This window comes from Scyliorhinus torazame, chromosome 10 (genome assembly GCF_047496885.1).
Source record: "Scyliorhinus torazame isolate Kashiwa2021f chromosome 10, sScyTor2.1, whole genome shotgun sequence".
Taxonomy (NCBI): Eukaryota; Metazoa; Chordata; class Chondrichthyes; order Carcharhiniformes; family Scyliorhinidae; genus Scyliorhinus; species Scyliorhinus torazame.
In genome coordinates this window covers 165981325-166005744 of record NC_092716.1, presented here as the reverse complement: position 1 = coordinate 166005744, position 24420 = coordinate 165981325, and the positions used below count along the sequence as shown (strand labels likewise).

General features: G+C 52.7%; 1 protein-coding gene across 8 annotated transcripts in view; it reads right to left on the bottom strand.

Annotated features, from left to right (window-relative positions):
* Nucleotides 1-9665: 9665 nt before the first annotated feature.
* pidd1 (p53-induced death domain protein 1) overlaps nucleotides 9666-24420 on the bottom strand; it is a 173229-nt gene continuing 158474 nt past the window's right edge. For 6 of the 8 annotated variants that reach the window (XM_072518909.1, XM_072518908.1, XM_072518912.1 and 3 more), the window contains 2 exons: nucleotides 14588-14714; nucleotides 9666-10977 (listed from right to left, as the gene is read on the bottom strand). In XM_072518909.1, coding sequence (XP_072375010.1) covers nucleotides 10740-10977; nucleotides 14588-14714 — 365 coding nt within the window. In that variant the 3' untranslated portion in view covers nucleotides 9666-10739. Of the gene's footprint in view, nucleotides 10978-14587; nucleotides 14715-24420 lie in introns of those variants that run through there. The other 2 variants (XR_011949587.1, XR_011949588.1) reach the window with 2 other exon arrangements.

The following is a 24420-nucleotide window of genomic DNA, read 5'->3' as shown; positions in this document are numbered from 1 at the left end:
CTCACCTTAAACCTATGCCCCCTAGTAATTGACCCCTCTACCCTGGGGAAAAGCCTCTGACTATCCACTCTGTCTATGCCCCTCATAATTTTGTATACCTCTATCAGGTCTCCCCTCAACCTCCTTCGTTCCAGTGAGAACAAACCGAGTTTATTCAATCGCTCCTCATAGCTAATGCCCTCCATACCAGGCAACATTCTGGTAAATCTCTTCTGCACCCTCTCTAAAGCCTCCACATCCTTCTGGTAGTGTGGCGACCAGAATTGAACAGTATACTCCAAGTGTGGCCTAACTAAGGTTCTATACAGCTGCAACATGACTTGCCAATTCTTATACTCAATGCCCCGGCCAATGAAGGCAAGCATGCCGTATGCCTTCTTGACTACCTTCTCCACCTGTGTTGCCCCTTTCAATGACCTGTGGACCTGTACTCCTAGATCTCTTTGACTTTCAATACTCTTGAGGGTTCTACCATTCACTGTATATTCCCTACCTGCATTAGACCTTCCAAAATGCATTACCTCACATTTGTCCGGATTAAACTCCATCTGCCATCTCTCCGCCCAAGTCTCCAGACAATCTAAATCCTGCTGTATCCTCCGACAGTCCTCATCGCTATCCGCAATTCCACCAACCTTTCTGTCGTCTGCAAACTTACTAATCAGACCAGTTACATTTTCCTCCAAATCATTTATATATACTACAAAGAGCAAAGGTCCCAGCACTGATCCCTGTGGAACACCACTGGTCACAGCCCTCCAATTAGAAAAGCATCCCTCCATTGCTACTCTCTGCCTTCTATGGCCTAGCCAGTTCTGTATCCACCTTGCCAGCTCACCCCTGATCCCGTGTGACTTCACCTTTTGTACTAGTCTACCATGAGGGACCTTGTCAAAGGCCTTACTGAAGTCCATATAGACAACATCTACTGCCCTACCTGCATCAATCATCTTAGTGACCTCCTCGAAAAACTCTATCAAGTTAGCGAGACACGACCTCCCCTTCACAAAACCGTGCTGCCTCTCACTAATACGTCCATTTGCTTCCAAATGGGAGTAGATCCTGTCTTGAAGAATTCTCTCCAGTAATTTCCCTACCACTGAAGTAAGGCTCACCGGTCTGTAGTTCCCGGGATTATCCTTGCTACCCTTCTTAAACAGAGGAACAACATTGGCTATTCTCCAGTCCTCCGGGACATCCCCTGAAGACAACGAGGATCCGAAGATTTCTGTCAAGGCCTCAGCAATTTCCTCTCCAGCCTCCTTCAGTATTCTGGGGTAGATCCCATCAGGCCCTGGGGACTTATCTACCTTAATATTTTTTAAGACACCCAACACCTCGTCTTTTTGGATCACAATGTGACCCAGGCTATCTACACCCCCTTCTCCAGACTCAACATCTACCAATTCTTTCTCTTTGGTGAATACTGATGCAAAGTATTCTGGCTCCACACATAGATTCCCTTGCCTATCCTTCAGTGGGCCAACCCTTTCCCTGGCTACCCTCTTGCTTTTTATGTACGTGTAAAAAGCCTTGGGATTTTCCTTAACCCTATTTGCAATGTCCAACCTCCATGTGGGGCGCAGGGCCCTGCCCGTCTCCAGCCTCACGACCATTTAATGTGGAGCGTGGTCTGATATCACAATTGCAGAGTATTCCACTTTGTCTATCCCGGAAGCACCGTTTTCCCCACCACAAAGAAGTAAATTCTGGTGGATACGTTGTGTACTGGGGAGAAGGAGAACTGCTTCTCCTCTGGGTGGGCGAACCTCCAGGGGTCCACCGCTCCCATCTGTTCCATAAAGTGATCGAGTTCCCTTGCCATGCTTGAGGTTTTCCCAATTTGTGGTTTGATCTGTCTGTCGTTGGGTCCTGTACACAGTTGAAGGCCCCCCCATGATTAGTCGGTGTGTCTCTATGTTAGGGATTTCTGCCATGGTCTTCTTGATAAAGCTTGTGTCGTCCCAGTTGGGTGCGTACACATTAACTAGTACTACCGGTGCCTCATCCAGGGCCCCGCTGACCATGTTGTACCGTCCCCCTGGGTCCGTAACCATCTTTGTTGCTCTAAACATCGTCCATTTGCTGATCAGTATTGCCACCCCCCTGGCCCTTGTCCCATAGCAGCAATGGTAGGTTTATCCCACCCAGCCCTTTCTTACCCGCAGTCGGTCCTGCTCTCTCAGGTGTGTCTCTTGGAGGAAGACTATGTCGGCCTTCATATTTTTTGGGTGGGTGAGGACACTGGATCTTTTCACTGGGCCATTGGGTCCCCTTACGTTCTAGGTGACTATCCTGGTGGGGGGGCTTCTGTCCCCTCGCTCCTGTGGGATTAACCATACTTACCTGGTGGACGCGCCCCTGCCCTCCGGGGTTTGCCTCTGTTAGGGTCCCCTCCACTCCCTGCCTGGCGCCTTCCCCCCTATTTGGTGCGCGCTGCGGCCCTGCTTTGTTGCATGTCCCCGGCGCTAGCTTTCTTGCTAGTGCGGTGGCCCCCCCTCTCAGGAATTACTGTCTCGCTTCTCCCTTGTCCGGCCTCCGCGGTTTTCTGCCCGCTCTTCCCCCATCCTTCCCTGCACTCCTCTTGCTTGCTCTCCCGTCCCCGCTACTCTCATTCCCTCGTGCTAGGGCCTGGTCTCCCAGCTGAAGCGGTCCCTCAGGCAGTGGTTTGCTTTTTGTTCAGGGTGCGCTCGCTGTGGTGGGGGGTGGGGGTGGGGCCTGCCGTTGCCTCACCACCCCCCCTCCTTGTGTTGTTGCCCCTTGCCAGGGGCCACTTATTTCTACCCTAGCTGCTGGTTTTCCAGACCGTGTTCGTCGACAAACCTGTTTGCTTCGGCGGGGGCTGTGAAGAAGTATTCTCTTTCTTGGTATGTGACCCAGAGTTTCGCTGGTTACAGCAAACCAAAACGCACTCCGTTCTTGTGAAGAGCTGCTTCGCTGTATTGAATTCGGCCCGTTTCCTGGCTAGGTCTGCCCCAATGTCCTCTTAAATTCTAATGAAGTGTCCTTCCCATTTCAGGGTTTTGTTATTCCTGGCCCAGCGCAGGATTGTTTCCCTGTCTTGGAACCGGTGCAGTCCGGGTGGTCCCCTGCCTTGGGCTTCTGGCGCAGCGACTGGCGTGCTCTGTCCATTTCTGGTGGGTTGGGGAAAGTTTTCCTCCCACTAAGTTGCCCAGCATCTCAGCCACGTATGCCGTGGAGTTTCTTCCCTCGATCCCCTCTGGTAAGCCCACTATCCTGACATTTTGCCTTCTCGAGCGGTTTTCCTGATCGTCCACTCTGCCCTTCAGGCTCCCCTGTGTTGTACCCAGTTTCGCCACCTCCTTTTCCAGGGCCGTGATCCGGTCGCTCATGTCAGTCGCGGCTTTCTCCAGCTCCTTAATGGTCGCCTCTTGGGCTTCCAGTTTCTCTTCTTGGGCTTCCAGTTTCTCCTCTGCTCTGCCGGGCGAGCTGCACTTCCGCCAGGGCATTGGCCATTGCTGCCTGCACTGCGGCCTCTATGTCCGCTCTGGCCTCTGCCTTGTTTTCATGCTGATGTTCCCTCAGCGCCTCGGCAAAGTCTGCCTTCCAGTTCCAGTTTCCCCCTGGCCCAGGGGGAAAATGCTCCTGTCTGCCCAGCTCTTTTTGTTGCGGCGAACATTCCGTTCCACTGCTTTGTGCGCGGATTAGCTCGTCTGAACGGGCTCGCACATTGCCCCGTCTGCTTTTGGTGCCCCTTCTCCCTCTGCTTTGGCTCCCTTCTGGCATTTCCCCCCCTTTTTTTCCCCCTCCTTTCCCTCCGCCCTTTTTCTTTTCCCCTGCCTTCTCTCCTTTACCACTTTTTAAAAAATAAAATTATTTTCATGAGAAGTTAAAAAATGTCTTTCTCTTTAAAAGTTTTCTTTTCAAAGTTTTGTTTTTGAAAAAGGGGAAGTTCTTTTTTCTTTTCCCTCGCTCACCCAGGGTAAAGAGAAAGAGAGAGAGAGAGGCTTCTGGCCGGGCCGGGAGTCCCTCTTTGTTCCTGCCTCGTGGTGATTGCCGCCGGGGGTCGGTCCCTGCTGCTGGCTCGGTTCCTGCTGTTGGCTCGGTCCCCGCTTTGGTCCGGGCCGCCGGTCATCCTGCCCTGCGCTCTGCTGCCATGCACATGGGGGGCGGGGTGTGCGCCGGATCGCTCTGCTCCCGAGCGTCCAGTTCTCCCGCTCTAATGAGCCTTCGAGTCCGTCCCCACTCTCTGGTTGCGGGGGGCCCAAACGGGTGAATTTGCGTGCTTGGCTGCAAGTTCTCGGCGAGGAGCGGGACGCAACTTTGTTCCCCCCCAGGAGCTCCTCCATCCGCAACCGCTCTCTTCCCCCGCCGGAAGCCGAATCGTTAACATTATTTATAATCTCCACTAAACCCTGTAGTTAATTGTCGTAAACTTTCAAGGTCGATAACTGTACCCAAAAGTAGGGAAAAAAAGAATTCCTTAGTTGGCACAAGTTGCCAATTACAATCAATGTGGCAAAAAAGGATGAAAATGCAAAAACAAAACACACTGGGCAGCACGGTGGCGCAATAGTAGCACTACAGTCTCACGGTACTGAGGTCCAAGGTTCGATCCCGGCTCTGGGTCACTGTCCGTGTGGAGTTTGCACATTCTCCCCGTGTTTGCGTGGGTTTCACCCCCACAACCCAAAGATGTGCAAGGTAGGTGGATTGAACAAGCTAAATTGACCCTTAATTGGAAAAAATGAATTGGGTACTCTAAATTTAAAAGAAAAACACACTAGCCAGAACTGGGAAATGGTACAGTGTCGGGGCTGTGTGGGAACTGCCCCTGGCACCTTCAGCAATCCAACTTCACCAGGCCCAGCTTACCAGTTCATTTACTTTACACTAGGGACGGTGACCATTCAAACAATACATATTTTAGCATGGAAACTCATTAATTTAACTCCTTTGCAAGGAAGCAGAGGCTGTCTGTCATTGCAGGCTCAGCAGGAGCTGGGTGGTGCACCAGAATTCCAATCCATGATGGTGAAACTCAGTAATACCAGGGCTTAAATGCAAAGAACCCCATTTTCCAGATTTAATGTACAAAGGGAGCATGTTGCAGAGTGAGATTAGATTAGGTGGCTCAGCTAGACTAGATGAGGTGCGTGGCATGGTAGCACAGTGGTTAGCACTATTGCTTCACAGCTCCAGGGTCCCAGGTTCAATTCCCACCTTGGGTCACTGTCTGTGTGGAGTCTGCACGTTCTCCCCGTGTCTGAGTGGCTTTCGTCCGAGTGCTCCGGTTTCCCCCCACAAGCCCCGAAAGATGTGCTGTTAGGTAATTTGGACATTCTGAATTCTCCGTCTGTGTACACGAACATGCGCCAGAATGTGGTGACTAGGGTTTTTTCACAGTAACTTCATTGCAATGTTAATATAAGCCTACTTGTGACATTAATAAAGATTATTATTAGCTGGAGTAATACACTGCTCGGATTTAATGAGTTGAGTGGCTTCTTTCTACATGGTGGAAGTCCATGGTGCACTGCTTGATGCAGTATCAATTACGACGAGACGAGTAGAGAGTAATCAAAGCTTTATTAAGCAGAGATGCGTTGCCTCCTACAGCTGCTGCCGAAATCGCTGCAGCTTGGTGAGCATACACATTTATACTCCGCCTACTGGGCGGAGCCAGCAGGCAGGGATCTACCCCCGTACCTGTAGTACAGGAGCCTTACTGTATTACATCTCATATGTGCACTATATACAACAGTGGTGACTACCACATTCAACCCCTGTTAAAAAAGAGTCCAGCGGGGGTGGTGGAAAACTATTTACATGTAATTGAGTATTTTTAAAGTGTACAGTTCTGGAAAAGTTCACAAATTCAGCCGGTCGGGTGTCTTGATCCTCCGTTGTGAGTGCCGCAGTCCCGGTGGCGATGCTGGCGCCGGCTTGGTCGCAAGTGACTCCGGGAGCGTGCAGTCCTCATCTTCATCCCCGGGTGGAACCAATGGGAGGACAGATCGTCCTGGAGCGGGGGCTGTGGTGAGGTGCGCTGGGGGGGGGGGGGGGGGGGGGGGATGGGTGGCGCCGGGGCAGTTGGGGGAGGGGGGGGGGGACCCAGCTGGTGCCAGGTCCCTGAGGGAGACTGTGTCTTGGCGGCCGTTGGGGTACGCCACGTAGGCGTACTGCGGGTTTGCATGGAGTAGCTGTACTCTCTTGACCAACGGGTCCGCCTTGTGGAGCCGCACGTGTTTGCGGAGGAGAACGGTCCTGGAGCTGCCAGCCATGTTGGGAGCGAAACCCCGGAGGTGGACTTCCTAGGGAAGGCAAGGAGACGTTCATGGGGGGTTGCATTAGTTGCAGTGCAAAGTAGCGATCGAATGGAGTGGAGGGCGTTCGGGAGGACCTCCTGCCAGCGGGAGACTGGGAGAGTTTTAGAGCGTAAGGCCAGCAGGACGGCCTTCCAGACCGTCTCGTTCTCCCTCTCCACCTGCCCGTTTCCCTGGGGGTTGTAGCTGGTCATCCTGCTCGAGGCGATGCCCTTGCTGAGCAGGGACTGACGCAGCTCATCACTCATAAAGGAGGGTCGCTGTGGACGTAAGCGGGGAAGCCAAACAGATTGAAGATGCTATTGAGGGCCTTGATGACTGTGGCAGACGTCATATCGGGGCATGGAATGGCGAAGGGAAATCTAGAGTATTCGTCGACCACGTTAAGGAAGTACGTGTTTCGGTCGGACGAGGGGAGGGGCCCTTTGAAGTCCATGCTGAGGCGTTCAAAGGGATGGGAGGCCTTCACCAGGTGCGCCCGGTCTGGCCGGTAGAAGTGCGGTTTGCACTCCACGCAGACCTGGCAGTCTTTGGTGACCACCCTGACTTCCGCAATGTAATAGGGTTGGTTTCGGGCATTTATGAAGTGAAAGAACCGGATGACCCCATTGTGTAGGGCGGAGTCGGTCCACTTGTGCGCTGGCACATGTACCTCGGATAGGGCATCGGGGGGCTCGTTGAGCTTACCGGGGCGATACAAAATCTCATAATTGTAGGTGGAGAGCTCGATCCTCCACCTCAAGATATTATCATTTTTGATCTTGCCCCGCTGTGTGTTATTGAACATGAAGGCTACTGACCGTTGGTCAGTGAGGAGTGTGAATCTCTTGCCGGCCAGGTAATGCCTCCAATGCCGCACAGCTTCAACGATGGCTTGGGCCTCCTTTTTGACGGAGGAGTGCCGAATTTCGGAGGCGTGGAGGGTGCGGGAAAAGAATGCCACGGGTCTGCCTGCCTGGTTGAGGGTGGCGGCTAGAGCGACGTCAGATGCATCACTCTCAACTTGAAAGGGGAGGGTCTCGTCGACCGTGAGCATCGCGGCCTTGCCGATGTTGGCCTTATTACGGTTGAAGCCTCGGCCGTCAGGGGGAAAACTGTGGAGTGAATGAGTGGGCGGGCCTTGTTCGCAAGTTAGGGATCCACTGGGCATAGTATGAGAAGAACCCCAGGCATCGTTTGAGGGCGTTGGGGCAGGGGAAGTTCCATGAGGGGGCGCATGCGATCGGGGTCGGGCCCTAGAACTCCATTTTGCACCACATAGCCAAGGATGGCTAAGCGGTTGGTGCTGAACACGCACTTCTCCTTGTTATACGTCAGGCTCAGGAGTTTGGCGGTGTGGAGAAATTTGAAAATGTTAGCATCGTGGTCCTGCTGGTCGTGGCCGCAGATGGGGACATTATCCAGGTACGGGAAGGTGGCCCGCAGTCCATACCAGTCAACCATCCGGTCCATCTCCCGTTGGAAGACCGAGACCCCATTAGTGACGCCGAAGGGAACCCTAAGGAAGTGATAAAGGCGGCCATCTGCTTCGAACGCCGTATATTGGCGGTCCGCCTTGCGGATGGGGAGCTGGTGGTAGGCAGATTTCAGGTCCACTGTAGAGAAGACCCGGTACTGTGCAATCTGATTGACCATATCAGATATGCGTGAGAGAGGGTACGCGTCGAGCTGCGTGTACCGGTTGATGGTCTGACTGTAGTTAATGACCATCCTGTGTTTATCCCCAGTCTTTACAACGACCACTTGGGCTCTCCAGCGGCTGGTGCTGGCCTCGATGATGCTTTCCCGCAGTCGCCGCTGGACCTCCGACCTGATGAAGATCCTGTCCTGGGCACTGTACCGTCTGCTCCTGGTGGCGACGGGTTTGCAATCCGAGGTGAAGTTCGCAAACAGGGAAGGTGGGTCGACCTTAAGGGTTGTGAGGCCGCAAACAGTAAGGGGTGGTAGGGGCCCGCCGAATTTCAGGGTTAGACTTTGGAGGTTGCACTGAAAGTCCAGGCTGAGTAACAGGGCAGCGCAGTGGTTGGGGAGGACGTAGAGCCAGAAGTTGCTGAACTCTACGCCCTGGATGGTGAGCGTGGCGGTGCAGTACCCCCGGATCTCCACTGTGTGGGATCCGGAGTCCAGGGAGATTCGTTGGGTAATGGGATGTACCGCGAGGGAGCAGCGCCTTACCGTATCAGGGTATCCGTGCTCCCGGAGTCGAGAAGGCAAGGTGTCTTGTGGCCATCGACTTTCACCGTCGTTGTCGCGGTTGCGAGGTTGTGTGGCCGGGACTGGTCGAGCGTGATGGAGGCGAGCTGCGGCTGGTGTTGGTGGGCCCCGGGCTGGTTGGCGGCGGTTGCGGGCGATGAGTGGCCCGATGAGGTGCCCGACGAGCAAGGGTCCTGAGGCGCCGTCCAAAATGGCGCCGAGGATGGTGGCGTAATCCTCGGCGTCCACGGGCCTCACGAGGTCTTATGGGGGGGACGATGGCTGCGCCCACGGACCGCATGCGGTCTGATGAGGGGAAGATGGCAGCGCCCACGGGCCTCACATGGGTTGTGGGGACGAAAATGGTGGCGCCCACGGGTCGCACGTGGGGGGTGCAGGCCTGGTTACAGCGGTGGTCGAGCGGCACACCGCAGCAAAATGTCCTTTCTTCCCGCAGGCCTTGCAGATTGCGCTCCGCGCCGGGCAGTGCTGGCGGGGGTGCTTTGTCTGCCGACAGAATTAGCACTTGGGCCCCCCGGGATTGGCTGGCTGCCGCGCGGCGCAGGTTTGGGGTTGGCTGGGGGCGGTCGCTGGTGGGGTCCATGATGTCCAGGAGGGGGTCGCCGTGCGGTCGGGGGCGTACGCTTGTACATTACGGGAGGCGACCGTTAGCGAGGTCGTGAGATTCTTGATTGCCGCCAGGTCGAGCGTACTCCCTTCTAAGAGGCACTAGCGGATGTACGCTGACCCTATATCCGTAACAAAAGCATCCCTGATTAGGAGTTTGGAATGTTGAACGGCCGAAACTGCCTGGCAATCGCAATTCCTCGCCAGGGTGTGCAGGGCACGCCAGAAATCTTCCAATGACTCACCGGAGAGTCGGCCATGTGTAGTTCTCTTTCAGAAGCACCATGGCCTCAGTGTAGTTGGGCGCGTCCCGGATAAGAGGAAAAATATCGGAGCTCAACCGTGTGTACAGGATCTGTAGTTTCTGTGCCTCTGAGGGTGGTTCTGTCGCTGATACGATGTAGGCTTCAAAGCAAGCTAGCCAGTGGTCGAAGGCAGACGTGGCGTTGTCTGATTGAAGGTGCAGCTGCAGGCGATCTGGCTTGATGTGAAGGTCCATCGCTGTAAAATCTCTGCATAATAAATTGATGCACTATCAATTACGACGAGACGAGAGCAGAGAGTAATCGAGGCTTTATTACGCAGAGATGTGTTGCCTCATGCAGCTGCTGCCAAAATGGCTGCAGCTCGGTGAGCACACACATTTATACGCCACCTACTGGGTGGAGCCAGCAGGCAGGGATCTACCCCCGTACCTGTAGTACAGGAGCCTTACTGTATTACATCTCATACGTGCACTATATACAATAGTGGTGACTACCACACTGCTAACATCTCTCATGTAAGAGGGAAAGAAGTTTACTCAACACTAAAAACTCAGCTCAAGGTATGCTATTCTGGGTAACATACACAAAATCAAATTGCACATCGCTGTGGCTGAAATCAAATTTATAAATTGCACATCACTGCAAATCGATTGGTGCTCCAATAAATGGTGGCACAGTGGTTAGCACTGCTGCCTCACAGTTCTAGGATCCTGGGTTCAATTCGGCCTCGGGTGACTGTCTGCGGAGTCTGCATGTTCTGCGTGGGTTTCCTCCGGGTGCTCCAGTTTCCTCCCAAAGTCTAAAGATGTGCAGATTAGGTGGATTGACCATGCTAAATTGCCCCTTAGTGTCCAAAGAGCTTTGGTGGGGTTACTGGGTTACGGGGATAGGGTGGAGGTGTGGGCTTAAGTAGAGTGCTATTACCGAGGGCCGGTGCAGACTTGGTGGGCCGAATGGCCTCCTTCTGCACTGTAAATTCTATGATTCTATGAAAAGTTTGTTGGCCTCTTCTGTATTTCATGTAATGTAAAACCACAGTGATTCTTGATAATTATACGGAATAAGCTTTGTTCCCCATGACACCTCTTGCCAGGAGAAATAAAAGTCTAAAACAGAATCCGGGAACTTCCTCCTCAACAGGAGGAAGTGTGTGTTCCATTGTGGGTATTCCAACACCACATAGAGTACAGCGGTTCAAAGAGTGGCTCACTACCATCTTCTCAACAGCAATTAGGGATGCCAAAATTGCTGGCTTAGTCAGCAACGCCCACATCCCCTGAACTAATAAATAAATAAGAACCTCCCTGTCTTCAAGCACCACCAGGAAGGTTCAGATACATTGCCGACTGGAGCAATGATTTCCAGGTTATTCCATTGCTATTGCTGAATCTTCGTTGCTGCTTTCTTGGCTTAGTCCTACTCGGCGAATGGAATCATGATATTTCTTCCTGCCCAGTTCAATAATACAATGTACTTCTTCAGCGATATCTTCGCGATCACACTCCTTCATTGCCTGAATTAGTTGATTGATGCAGCCTGGTACACTCATGTTGCACTGCGCCCAGGTAAACAGCATCTCTAAGATTTGCTTGTCCAGATCACCCCTAAAGAAAATGAAGCAATAACTTGAAAAGACAAGTGGTTCAAAAAAACATTTCTTTTATAAGCAATAATCCAAGAAGAAGACCTAACAATGATTTTATCAATAGTACTTAAGAGTGTTCACCTGTAACTTTCAGCAAAAATGGCAAGAACGGAGGTATAAGCAGTGTTCTTTGTGAAATTTAACAAATTAAGATATCTGTCCTGATCTCAAAAAATAGCATCCTTTATGAAACAACTTTACCACAAAAGTAGTTGTGAAGGTTCAAAGTAAAATCGATATTTTCAAAAATGCCAAAGCAAATATGAAAAATATCAGTGCACTCCCCATGTTTGTTTGTCAACACAACAATTTATATAGTGCTGAACAACATGATTTGCAAAGTGCACTAAATGTATGTTCTCTGGAATTATTCAAAGCTTTGGATTATTAGGTTATTTAGACCAAACTAAGTTCTTGTTCTGTACCTACTCTCACTTCTTGAGATACAAGGTGGTGGTTTCAAGGTCCACTAAAAATCTTGTACACTCTTAACTAGGTTGAGTGTGATCTGGAGTACTGAGACAGAGATAAATTGCCAGAAGTATTAAACAAGCTGCTGAACTGAGATACCATTTCTTCCACTGGCTCAGGTGAACATTAAAATTCCCATGTCACTATTCATAGAATGGGGAGCTTCCCCATGTTCCAGATAAAGTTCCTCCACCAACAAACGCTGCTAAGAAAAGTCAACGGTGCAGCACGGTGGCGCATTGGTTAGCACTGCTGCCTCACGGCGCTGAGGTCCCAGGTTCGATCCCGGCTCTGGGTCACTGTCCGTGTGGAGTTTGCACATTCTCCCCATGTTTGTGCGGGTTTCGCCCCCACAACCCAAAGATGTGCTGGGTAGATGGATTGACCATGCTAAATGCTACTTAATTGGAAAAAATGAATTGGACACTCTAAATTTATTTAAAAAAAAGAAAAGTCAACTGGTCGTGCATCTAACTGTTGTTTATGGGGTACTACTGAGCCTATTTTATAGCCAGCAGTGCCGGTCAGTGGACATCCAAGTAACCCATGCAAATAAAGCACTTGAAGAGATACTGTATGAATGCAATGCTTTCATTTCATTTTTTTGCACCAGTTGTTACTCATATTTTGGAAAGAGAAACATCTTGTAACGACAAGGATTTGCATTTACAGAAGATCCAACGTAGAAAATTCTGGGTAAAATCCTGGAACTCCCTCCCTCACAGCACATTAGCATCCCTAATATCACATGGACTGCACTGGTTCAAGATGGCAGCTCAACCACTGTTTTCTCAAGAGCAGTTGAAGAGTGGGAACAAGTGCTGGCTTAGCCAGCAATGCCCACATCCTATGAATTAATTTTTTAAAATCCAAAGACAGATCAGAAGTGCAAAGAGTGTAACAAATGCTTGGTCAAAGAGGTGAACTTTAAGCAGGGTTTTTTTAGGTGGAGAAGGAAGTGGAGAGCTTTCAGAGAGAGAGAGAGAGAGAGACCTGAAAGTGTAAGCTTTGACAACAGGGGTTGCCAATTGTCAACAATGGGTATATTGAGGGGAGGATGCACATGGGGCTCAAGTCAGATGAATGTAGAGATCTGGAGCAGATAGCAGCGGGGTGAGGCATTCTGTAGTGCAGCTGGGGGTTATAGAGTTAAGGAGGCATAAAAGGATTTAAATGCAAGAGCTTCAGGATCAATGCAGATCAGCAAACAAAGAGTTGATACACGAACAGGACTTGGTGAAAGGTTTGAGAAAGGTAGCATGTTTTCAATTAGCAGAAATTTGCAGACACTGGGGTATATGGAAGAAAGTCTGGAGATGACCAAGGTATGGATGAAGATTTCAGTTGTTGAAGGTGAATGATAGCAACAGAAACAGGCAGTTTTTCAGAGGTGGAAATAGGAAATAGAGGTGCATACGAGATTGTGAGCTGAGCTCTGGATCAAACAGAGTGCCAAGGTTGTGAATGGACTTGTTCAAAAGATGGCCATGGGGAGGAATAGAGACATGACAAGGGGCAGCATTTGTGGTAGGGGCTGAAAATTATGGCTTCAGCCTCTCCAAATTTTAAGTGGAATAAATCAAGGCTCATCCACAAATCGATGACAAGTAAGAAGCCTGATAATACAAAGACAGTGGAGAGGTTGACTGAGGTGGGAAAGGGCGAAGCAGCATTTCATCAGCATATATCTGGAAAGTGAGCCCACAGCACCAAAGCAACTACTGCACCCAAAACAGTATTCCACCTGTGTGGACAGCTAACTGAGCACAAGGCAAGGATCTTCCTGATTTACACAGCTCAGCTATGTATCACATTAAGTGATGGAGGGACAGAAAATAACCTGACATAATTCTCATGAAAAATTATATGAACTAAAGACATTGATAAAATATACATTTTGTATTACATTATGTAATACATATTTATACACTGCATATTTTCCTAGTAAATTCTCAAACTTCTGCATTTTGTGCCTTTAAGAAAATTAACCAATTTTAAGAAAGTGAACATTTTGCTTATGAGTGAAAGTTTTGATGACATACATGAAATTAACGATATCCACTGCCCCAAGCGCATAGAATCCCGACAGTGCATAAGGATGCCATTCAGTCCATCAAGTCTGCACCAACCCTCTGAAAGAGCACCCTACCTAGGTCCACTCCCCCATCTCTTAGTTAACTGTTGAACATTGAATTGAGTAGCCCATCACTCATACAAGGTTGCATTATGGAGTGCTTTATCACAACTGATATCAGTTAATGATCAATTTTTAGGAAACTGAGATTACCAACCTACCTAACCCAATCTGCATGCTCCACCAATAGTTACCATTAAACAGCCAATACTGAGGTGGCCAAACACTATGAACTTGGGCATCTTCATCACAATGAGGTATCACTGGCCAAGAGGATATTAGCAGGATCAAAAAAATCAAATGCAATTTTCCAGGGATCTCAGGAAGCATATGTTCAATCAACACAGCATAAAGATGTGTGCTAAAGTCTGTCATTAAGAAACCAAATATCCACCTCACTGTGCAGCTGGCAGTTTTGCCACCGCTGCAGCAAGCACATAAAACACTGAGGAAGCTGCAAGCTGTTCACTGCCCTGAAAGTCAAGGCAACCAACGTGGCGGTTCGACAGGGGTGAGTATCATTGAGATTAAGGCAAAACTGATAAAGGTGGAGTAATACTGGATCAGCCGTGTGGTGGTAGTGGACGATCCATTGCTGCTGCACCTTTATCTGTTGTCCTTTAGGGAAAACATAAGTTTGACATCAAGTGTAAAAAGGACAAGCCCAAACAAAACAAGAGCAACTGTGCTATGTCAGTGACATACCGGGAATGTGCTGCACATGCCGGATGAGTTGGCATGCAGCTATTTGCATAAAGGGTGGCAGACATCAAAAGGCCAAGCTGTGCATCAGGACAAGAAAGGAAGAGAGAACTTAGCCGAAGCTCACTTTGCTGAGCTTGACTATCAATGTCACAAAGCAGATTGCTGCAGTCCTCTAAATTAATCTGACAACCATCACTGTACAAATACAATAAAGTGAAACAAACTATTGACCATTGTTATGAAGAAGTGTTTGTCTCACCTATTGCTATATTCTATTCTTTCCAATTGCGAATAGGATAAACCAAGATTTATACCAATATTCTTCCATTCCACCCCGATTCTCCTTGCGATACTCAAAAGATTAGCTTCAGTGAGGTAGCCAGTTTCTGTCCAAAGGTAAAGTAAGAAACCATTCAGATAAATGTGTAACAGTATTGAGAACCTGTGTCCACTCTGTACTTGTAGAATTTATTTCAGGTAGCTCTTTCCATTATTAGGTTTATAATCAGAAACACAGTTTCACCACGTTGTGTAACAATAAGTGACAATTTTCAAGCAGGGTTCCTCCACGCCAAAAAAAATAATCGTCAGGAAGATCGCGAGACACCTGCCCGGTATTTGCCATAACCACCACCTGTTCTTGTCAATAATAGACAACTTCAGAAAAGGTTGTAATGTGCTGGCAGCTCAAGACCAGCAGCTGCAGAATGCAAAGTGCACCCAATTGGAAATGTCAAATCCACATCATGTGCCCTGAATGCAAAGTTTCTCAAACTGGATTCTGCGGGACACTGGGAATTTGGCAGATGGCTCCCAGAGGTTCCGCAGCAAGCCAAGCTGGTATATACAATTTGAAAATGCTGCAAAGCTGCTCGTCCAATCAAAGGCTGGCTTCTCCAGAATCCAGCCTCTAATTGGATGATCTGGAAACAGCAAGAAACTCATTTTCCCTTTGGAGTGGGAGAAAGTGGAGCATGAGAAAGTGGGCCTCGAAGTGGGGGAGTGCAGGCCTCAGAGAGCGGAGTGCAGGCCTCAGAGCATGGGAAAGTGGGCCTCAAAGCGAGGGAGTGCAGGCCTCAGAGTGGGGGAAAGGTAGGTCTTGAAGCGGGGGAGCGGGCCTCAGAGTGGGGAAAGTAGATCTCGAAGCGGGGGAGTGACGGCCTCAGAGCATGGGAAAGTGGGCCTCAAAGCGGGGGGGAGTGCAGGCCTCAGAGCATGGGAAAGTGGGCCTCGAAGCGGGGGAGTGCAGGCCCCAGATTGGGGAAAGTAGATCTCGAAGTATGGAGTGCAGGCCTCAGAGCTTGGGAAAGTGGGCCTCAAAGCGAGGGAGTGCAGGCCTCAGAGTGGGGGAAAGTGCAGGCCTCAGATTGGGACAAAGAGGTCTCGGAACGGGGGAGTGCAGGCCTCAGAATGGGGAAAGTAGGTCTCAAAGTAGGGGGTGCAGGCCTCAGAGCTTGGGAAAGTGGGCCTCTAAGAGGGGGAGTGCAGGCCTCAGAGCATGGGAAAGTGGGCCTCAGAGCGGGGGGGGGAGTGCAGGCCTCAGAGCATGGGAAAGTGGGCCTCGAAGCGGGGGAGTACAGGCCTCAGATTGGGGAAAGTAGATCTCGAAGTAGGGAGTGCAGGCCTCAGAGCTTGGGAAAGTGGGCCTCAAAGAGGGGGAGTGCAGGCCTCAGAGCATGAGAAAGTGGGCCTCAAAGCGGGGGGAGTGCAGGCCTCAGAGCATGGGAAAGTGGGCCTTGGAGCGGTGGAGTGCAGGCCTCAGAGTGGGGGAAAGTGGGCCTTGGAGCGGGGGGGTGCAGGCCTCAGAGCACGGGAAAGTGGGCCTCGAAGCGGGGGAGTGCAGGCCTCAGAGCATGGGAAAGTGGGCCTTGGAGCGGTGGAGTGCAGGCCTCAGAGTGGGGGAAAGTGGGCATCGAAGCGGGGGAGTGCAGGCCTCGGAGTGCGGAAAGTGGGTCTCGTAGCAGGGAGTGCAGGCCTCAGAGTGGGGAAAGTGGGCCTTGGAGCGGGGGGGGATGCAGGCCTCAGAGCAATGGAAAGTGGGTCTCGAAGTGGGGGAGTGCAGGCCTCAGAGCATGGGAAAGTGGGCCTTGGAGCGGTGGAGTGCAGGCCATAGAGTGGGGGAAAGTGGGCCTTGAAGCCGGGGGGGTGCAGGCCTCAGAGCATGGGAAAGTGGGCCTCGAAGCTGGGGAGTGCAGGCCTCAGAGTGGGGAAAGTGGGTCTCGAAGCAGGGGACTGCAGGCCTTGGAGTGGGGACAGTGGGCCTTGGAGCGGGGGGGGTGCAGGCCTCAGAGCATGGGAAAGTGAGCCTCGAAGCGGGGGAGTGCAGGCCTCAGAGTGGGGGAAAGTGGGTCTCAAAGCAGGGGACTGCAGGCCTCGGAGTGCGGAAAGTGTGTCTCGTAGCAGGGAGTGCAGGCCTCAGAGTGGGGAAAGTGGGCCTTGGAGCGGAGGGGGGGGGGGGGGGGGGGATGCAGGCCTCAGGACACGGGAAAGTGGGCCTCGAAGCGGGGGAGTGCAGGCCTCAGAGCATGGGAAAGTGGGCCTTGGAGCGGTGGAGTGCAGGCCTCAGAGTGGGGGAAAGTGGGCATCGAAGCGGGGGAGTGCAGGCCTCGGAGTGCGGAAAGTGGGTCTCGTAGCAGGGAGTGCAGGCCTCAGAGTGGGGAAAGTGGGCCTTGGAGCGGGGGGGGATGCAGGCCTCAGAGCAATGGAAAGTGGGTCTCGTAGTGGGGGAGTGCAGGCCTCAGAGCATGGGAAAGTGGGCCTTGGAGCGGTGGAGTGCAGGCCTCAGAGTGGGGGAAAGTGGGCCTTGAAGCCGGGGGGGTGCAGGCCTCAGAGCATGGGAAAGTGGGCCTCGAAGCAGTGGACTGCAGGCCTTGGAGTGGGGACAGTGGGCCTTGGAGCGGGGGGTTGCAGGCCTCAGAGCATGGGAAAGTGGGCCTCGAAGCGGGGAAGTGCAGGCCTTAGAGTGGGGGAAAGTGGGTCTCGAAGCAGGGGGCTGCAGGCCTCTGAGGGAGAAAAGTGGGTCTCGTAGCAGGGAGTGCAGGCCTCAGAGTGGGGAAAGTGGGCCTTGGAGCGGGGCGGTGCAGGCCTCAGAGCATGGGAAAGTGGGCCTCGAAGCGGGGTGGAGTGCAGGCCTCAGAGCATGGGAAAGAGGGCCTCGAAGCGGGGGAGTGCAGGCCTCAGAGTGCGGGAAAGTGAGTCTCATAGCGGGGGAGTGCAGGCCTCAGAATGGGGAAAGTAGCTCTCGAAGTAGGGAGTGCAGGCCTCAGAGCTTGGGAAAGTGGGCCTCGAAGAGGGGGCGTAATTGCCTCAGAGCATGAGAAAGTGGGCCTCAAAGCGGGAGGGAGTGCAGGCCTCAGAGCATGGGAAAGTGGGCCTCGAAGGGGGGGGGAGTGCAGGCCTCAGAGTGGGGAAAGTGGACCTTGGAGCTGGGGGTGGGGGGGGGGGGTGGGGGGGGAGTGCAGTCCTCAGAGCATGGGAAAGTGGGCCTTGGAGCAGTGGAGTGCAGGCCTCAGAGTGGGGGAAAGTGGGCCTTGGAGCGGGGGGTGCTGGCCTCAGAGCATGGGAAAGTGGGCCTCGAAGGGGGGGAGTGCAGGCCTCAGAGTGGGGGAAAGTGGGTCTCGAAGCAGGGGACTGCAGGCCTCGGAGTGCGGAAAGTGGGTCTCGTAGCAGGGAGTGCAGGCCTCAGAGTGGGGGAAAGTGCAGGCCTCAGATTGGGACAAAGATGCCTCGGAGCGGGGGAGTGCAGAACTCAAGAGCATGGGAAAGTGGGCCTCGAAGAGGGGGAGTGCAGGCCTCAGAGCATGGGAAAGTGGGCCTCGAAGAGGGGGCGTGCAGGCCTCAGAGCATGGGAAAGTGGGCCTAGAAGAGGGAGAGTGCAGGCCTCAGAGCGGGGGAGTGAAGGCCTCAGAACGGGGGAGTGAAGGCCTCGGAGTGGGGGAGTGCAGGCCTCAGAGCATGGGAAAGTGGGCCTCGGAGCGGTGGAGTGCAGGCCTCAGAGTGGGGGAAAGTGGGCCTTGGAGCGGGGGTGTGCAGGCCTCAGAGCATGGGAAAGTGAGCCTCGAAGCGGGGGAGTGCAGGCCTCAGAGTGGGTCTCGAAGCGGGGAGTGCAGGCCTCAGAATGGGGGAAAGTGCAGGCCTCAGATTGGGGCAAAGAGGCCTTGGAGCGGGGGAGTGCAGGCCTCAGAATGGGGAAAGTAGATTTCGAAGTGGGGAGTGCAGGCCTCAGAGCTTGGGAAAGTGGGCCTCGGAGTGGGGGAGTGCAGGCATCAGAGCATGGGAAAGTGGGCCTCGAAGCGGGGGAGTGCAGGCCTCAGAGTGGGGAAAGTGGGCCTTGGAGCGGGGGTGTGCAGGCCTCAGAGCAATGGAAAGTGGGCCTCGAAGCGAGGGCGTGCAGGCCTCAGAGCATGGGAAAGTGGGCCTCGAAGCGGGGGAGTGCAGGCCTCAGAGCATGGGAAAGTGGGCCTCAAAGCAGGGGAGTGCAGGCCTCAGAGTGGGGGAAAGTAGGCCTTGAAGCGTGGGAGCGGGCCTCAGAGTGGGGAAAGTAGATCTCGAAGCGGGGATGTGCAGGCCTCAGAGTGGGGGAAAGTAGGTCTCGAAGCGGGGGAGTGCAGGCCTCAGAGCGGGGGGGGAAGCTCACTTAAGAGATCGACACAGCCTTTCAAAGTGGTGGCCCGATCTCTGAATTGAGCTCCCCAGTGATGAAAAAAATTCAAAGCATGGACTAAGCGTTGAGAAATTTCTCAGGGCCCCAAAAAGTGACTAAGTGTCATTAGATAGCGGTGGGGAACTCGCCGGCAGGAAACTCCCAGCAAAACCGCCACAAATGACACTTAGAAACTGTTGAGTTAAATCTCGCCCATTGTGTTGAAACATGGAAATAGTTTATAATTCTTCTCAGGCACAACTGCTAATGACCCAATAGCTTGGGGGACAGACCCTTAATGACCTTGCTTTTGTGCACTTACTTGGTCGATTTGCATCATTCGAGATAGCAAAAGCCTTTAAGATATTGACAGGAAGATAAATTGCTCGGTACTTTGTAATGCAAATTGAAGGTAACAGAAACAAAATCGTTCATCAGCAAGTTTAGTGAAAAAAACCCTATTCCTCAATGGGGACATGAAATGAAATGAAAATGAAAATCGCTTATTGTCACAAGTAGGCTTCAATGAAGTTACTGTGAAAAGCCCCTCATCGCCGCATTCCGGCGCCTGTTCGGGGAGGCTGGTACGGGAATTGAACCGTGCTGTGGCCTGCCTTGGTCTGCTTTCAAAGCCAGCGATTTAGCCTTGTGCTAAAGCAGCCCCTGTACATAATATATTTTTAACCATGAGCCATATTTTTAACCTGAGCAATAAATTGAAAACATATTTGGTGACTCATCCCCCTGAGATCATGGCCAGACACTGATATGACCTAGCAAGCAATGAAAGACAATAGCATTGTCGACATTACTAGTTTAACTTTGGCTTTTACAAAGGGTAAAGTGTCAATAATTTATAGAGTGCTGTAGTTAAATGGATATTTAAGCACTCCTATATATTTAGACTAGACTTGTCCAACCTTGGGCTTGAGAGGGGCTATGTTTGCATATTTTTCCCATGCAAGGGGCCAATAAGCAAATTTTGGAAGATAAAATTTGGCACAATAAACTGAATTTCAAAAAAAATGTCAAGGTTTTCAGGAAAGAAACAATTGTTGAGCTAAAGTACAGTGCTGTCATAGCAAGAAACTGTTCAGTTAAAAAAAGAGTAAGCAATAAGTGTGGGAGGGTCAGTGTTAGTGGTGGGGGGAGTGTGACTGGGTGCGTGTTTATGGGTTGGTATGTGGTGGTGAGAGTGAGAAATCTGAGACTGGGTGGAAGGTAGTCACACCCACCCCCTCACACACACTCAGTCTCTCACACTCCCCTCCACACACTGACTCTGTCCCTTTCGTTTCCCTCCACACCACTCACTCAGTCACTGCCACATGAACACAATCAGTCACTCACTCCTACTCACACATGCAGACTCCCACACACAGAATTAGTCTCTCATGACTTCCGGTTGCGGCTATGCCTGGGTAGGTCGCACGTTCGGCAGCTCCCGCCAAGAACGGACTTTTGTGCCCTTTTGAGGAGCCCCAGCGGCACTTGGACGACGATTCCTGGTGTGGGAAGGCAGTAGTAAGGTTCCCCCAGCACTGCATGGAGTGGAGCGATTAAAAAAGTGGTTTTGGAGCAGAGAGGAGAGCGGGTGCGGAAAACTAAGATGGCGGCGGATGGAGACCAGGCAGCGTGGGCGCAATGGTCACGGGAGCAGCAGGAGTTCCTGAAAAGCTGCTTTGCGGAGCTGAAAGCAGAAATGCTGGCCCCAATGAAGGCGTCATTGAAAAGCTGGTGGAGACGCAGAAGGCCCAAGGGGCGGCGATTCGAGAGGTACAGCAGAAAGCCTCTGAAAAAGAGGACGAGATTCTGGGCCTGGCAGTGAAAGTGGAGGCGCACGAAGCGCTGCACAAGAAGTGGCAGGAAAGGTTCGAGGACCTAGAGAATAGGTCGAGGAGGAAGAATCTCCGGATTCTGGGTCTCCCTGAAGGGGTGGAGGGGTCCGACGTTGGGGCATACGTAGCCACAATGCTGAATACGTTGATGGGCGCGGGAGCCTTCCCGCGGCCCTTGGAGCTGGATGGGGCTCACAGAGTCCTGGCAAGGAGGCCTAAAGCCAATGAGCAGCCAAGGGCTGTGGTGGTGAGGTTTCACCGCTTCATGGACAGGGAGTGAGTCCTGAGATGGGCGAAGAAGGAACGGAGCAGCAGGTGGGAGATTACGGAGAACCGTATTTATCAAGGCCGGCTAAGAAGAGGGTTGGATTCAACTGGGCCAAGGCGGTGCTCCACCGAAAGGGGGTGAAGTTCGTGCTGTTGCAGCCAGCGCGATTGTGGGTCACTTTTCAAGATCGCCATCATTATTTTGATATGCCGGATGAGGCGTGGATCTTTATACAAAACGAGAAGTTGGGCTCAAACTAAGGGTTTGATGTGGGATTGGGTTTGTTTTTTTCGTTGTTGTGTGGGAAAGCTGGGGAGTGGGAAGGGGTGAGTGGATGTGATATGTGGGTTTTGTGGGTCTGTGGGCATCGGTACTGTTTTGCAGGGGCCGGTCCCCGTGTGCGAAAGGGGGAGGGGGGTGCAGGAGGCCCTGGGTCGTGGGGAACTGGGGTGAGGTTGTAGGAGAAAGAAGCTGCGCCACAGGTGGCGGGGCCGGCCCAGGTGGAAAATGCGGGCTTTTTCCTGCGCTGAGGAAGGGGGGGGGGCCTGAGGGGAGGGGTGGTGCTGGAGGGGTGCTCACATCGGCCTGAAGGGGGGGATTGGATGGGGATTCCACACGGGGGGGGGGGGGTCACTGGCAAAGGCGGGAGCGGCCGGGGTCAGCAGGAGTCAGCTGATTTACGGGAGTGCAATGGTGGGAGCAAGGGGACTAGCTGGGGAGGGGGGGGGGGACGGGACGGGGGGACTGGGTTGCTGCTGTACTGACCGAAGGGGAGCTGGAGGTAAAAGGGAGAGTCGGGGTGGGGGTTCGCCGCCTGGGGGACTGGAGTGTGCGGGAGGCGTGGGCACGTGGCTGGCCTAAGAAAGGGGATGGCTAGTCGGCGGATGCCCCGAATTGGGACGATGCAGGGTTTATGAAGCGCATGTTGAGTCGGATCCCGGATCTGGAAGTGGGGAAGCTTGATAATGGGGGGGACGGGACTTTAATACGGTACTGGACCCAGCATTGGACCGATCCCGGCCAAGGACGGGTAAGAGGCCAGCTGCGGCCAAGGGGCTAAGGGGTTTTATTGACCAGATGGGGGGAGTGGATACGTGGAGGTTTGCCAGGCAGAAAGTTCTCTTTTTTTCTCCTATGTACGTAAGGCCTATTCACGGCTAGACTTCTTTGTGATGAGTAGGGCACTGATCCCAAGAGTGGTGGGAACGGAATATTCGGCTATAGCGATTTCGGACCACGCCCTGCACTGGGTGGAGTTGGGGTTGGGGGAGGAGAGGGACCAACGCCCGCTGTGGCGCCTGGATGTGGGACTGTTGGCGGATGAGGAGGTTTGTGGGTGGGTCCGGGTGTGCATTCAGAGATACATAGAGGCCAATGATAATGGGGAGGTGCAGGTGGGTGTGGTTTGGGAGGCTCTGAAGGCGGTGGTTAGGGGAGAGCTAATTTCAATTAGGGCTCACAGGGAGAGGAGAGAGAGGATGGAGAGGGAGAGATTGGTGGGGGAGATAGTAAGGGTGGACAGGAGCTATGCAGAGGCCCCCGAAGAGGGGCTGTTGAGGGAGTGATGGAATCTCCAAACGGAATTTGATTTATTGACCACAGAGAAGGCAGAGGCTCAGTGGAGGAAAATGCAGGGGGCAGTATATGAGTATGGGGAGAAGGCGAGTCGGATGCTGGCGCATCAGTTACGTAAGAGGGAGGCGGCGAGGGACATTGGAGGAATCAGGATTAGGGGGGGGAATACAGTGCGGAGTGCGGTTAAAATAAATGAGGTATTTAGGGATTTCTATGGGTACCTGTACAAGTCGGAGCCCCCGGAGAGGGGAGAGGGGATGCGGCGGTTCTTAGATCAACTGAGGTTCCCGAGGGTGTAGGAAGAGCAGGTAGCTGGCCTGGGGGCCCCGATGGGGCAGGAGGAGCTGGTTAAGGGATTGGGGAGCATGCAGGCGGGCAAGGCCCCGGGACCGGATGGATTCCCAGTTGAATTTTATAGGAAGTTTGTGGATCTGTTGGGCCGTTGCTGGTGAGAACCTTCAATGAGGCGAGGGAGGAAGGGACTCTGCCCCCGACAATGTCTCGGGCGCTGATCTCGCTGATTCTCAAGCGGGATAAGGACCCACTGCAGTGCGGTTCTCACTCCTCAACGATCTCACTCCTCAACGTGGATGCCAAGTTGCTGGCGAAGGTCCTCACTACGAAGATTGAGGACTGTGTCCCGGGAGTGATACATGAGGACCAGACGGGGTTCGTGAAGGGCAGGCAGTTAAACGCGAATGTGCGGAGGCTCCTGAATGTGATTATGATGCCCTCGGTGGGAGGGGAAGCGGAGGTGGTGGTGGCTATGGACTAGGAGAAGGCCTTTGATCGGGTGGAGTGGGAGTACCTATGGGAAGTGCTTAGCAGGTTTGGGTTCGGGGAAGGGTTCACAGGGTGGGTCAGGTTGTTATACAGGGCCCCGGTGGCGAGCGTGTCTACGAACCGGCGGAGATCGGAATATTTCAGATTGTACCGGGGGACGGTACAACATTGCTTTGTTCCCCAAGCTCCATTCTGCCATTGCTTGGTTCCCCAGGCTCCATTCTGCCATTGCTTTGTTCCCCAGGCTCCATTCCGCCATTGCTTGGTTCCCCAGGCTCCATTCCGCCATTGCTTGGTTCCCCAGGCTCCATTCCGCCATTGCTTGGTTCCCCAGGCTCCATTCCGCCATTGCTTGGTTCCCCAGGCTCCATTCCGCCATTGCTTGGTTCCCCAGGCTCCATTCTGCCATTGCTTTGTTCCCCAGGCTCCATTCCGCCATTGCTTGGTTCCCCAGGCTCCATTCCACCATTGCTTGGTTCCCCAGGCTTCAGCCTCGCCGATACTTGCCTCCCCAGGCTCCAGCCCACTACACCTTGGCTTCCTTCGTCACACTCACCATTACTGATGTCAGCTGATCCTCCTATCTGAAATTGTTTCTGTAATAACTTTGGCAAAGCCAGTCTTCCAGCACCAAATCTCTTTATTGAAATAACCAAAAAGACAGCTACCGTGGCTTACAGCACTCAGGTCACAATCCCGGGAGGCCAACAGCTTGCTGCTCCGGGTCGAAGCAACCGGGTTTAAGCTCCTGCTGATCATCCCACTTTGGATGAGTTCCTGCCCGCTTAACAGGTTAAATGATATTCCACGAAACCCACAGGAAGATCTGTTGACGAACCCCTGTGTTCTTCATGGGCATTATAACATCACCCCCAGCGTCCCCCCCCCCGCCCCCGCCTCAGTCTGTTTCCCTCTCAGTACCCCTGTTGCGAGGAAATCCCTTTCACCGCTTGGCGATTTGTCTGATGTCGTCGAGGGTGGAGCCG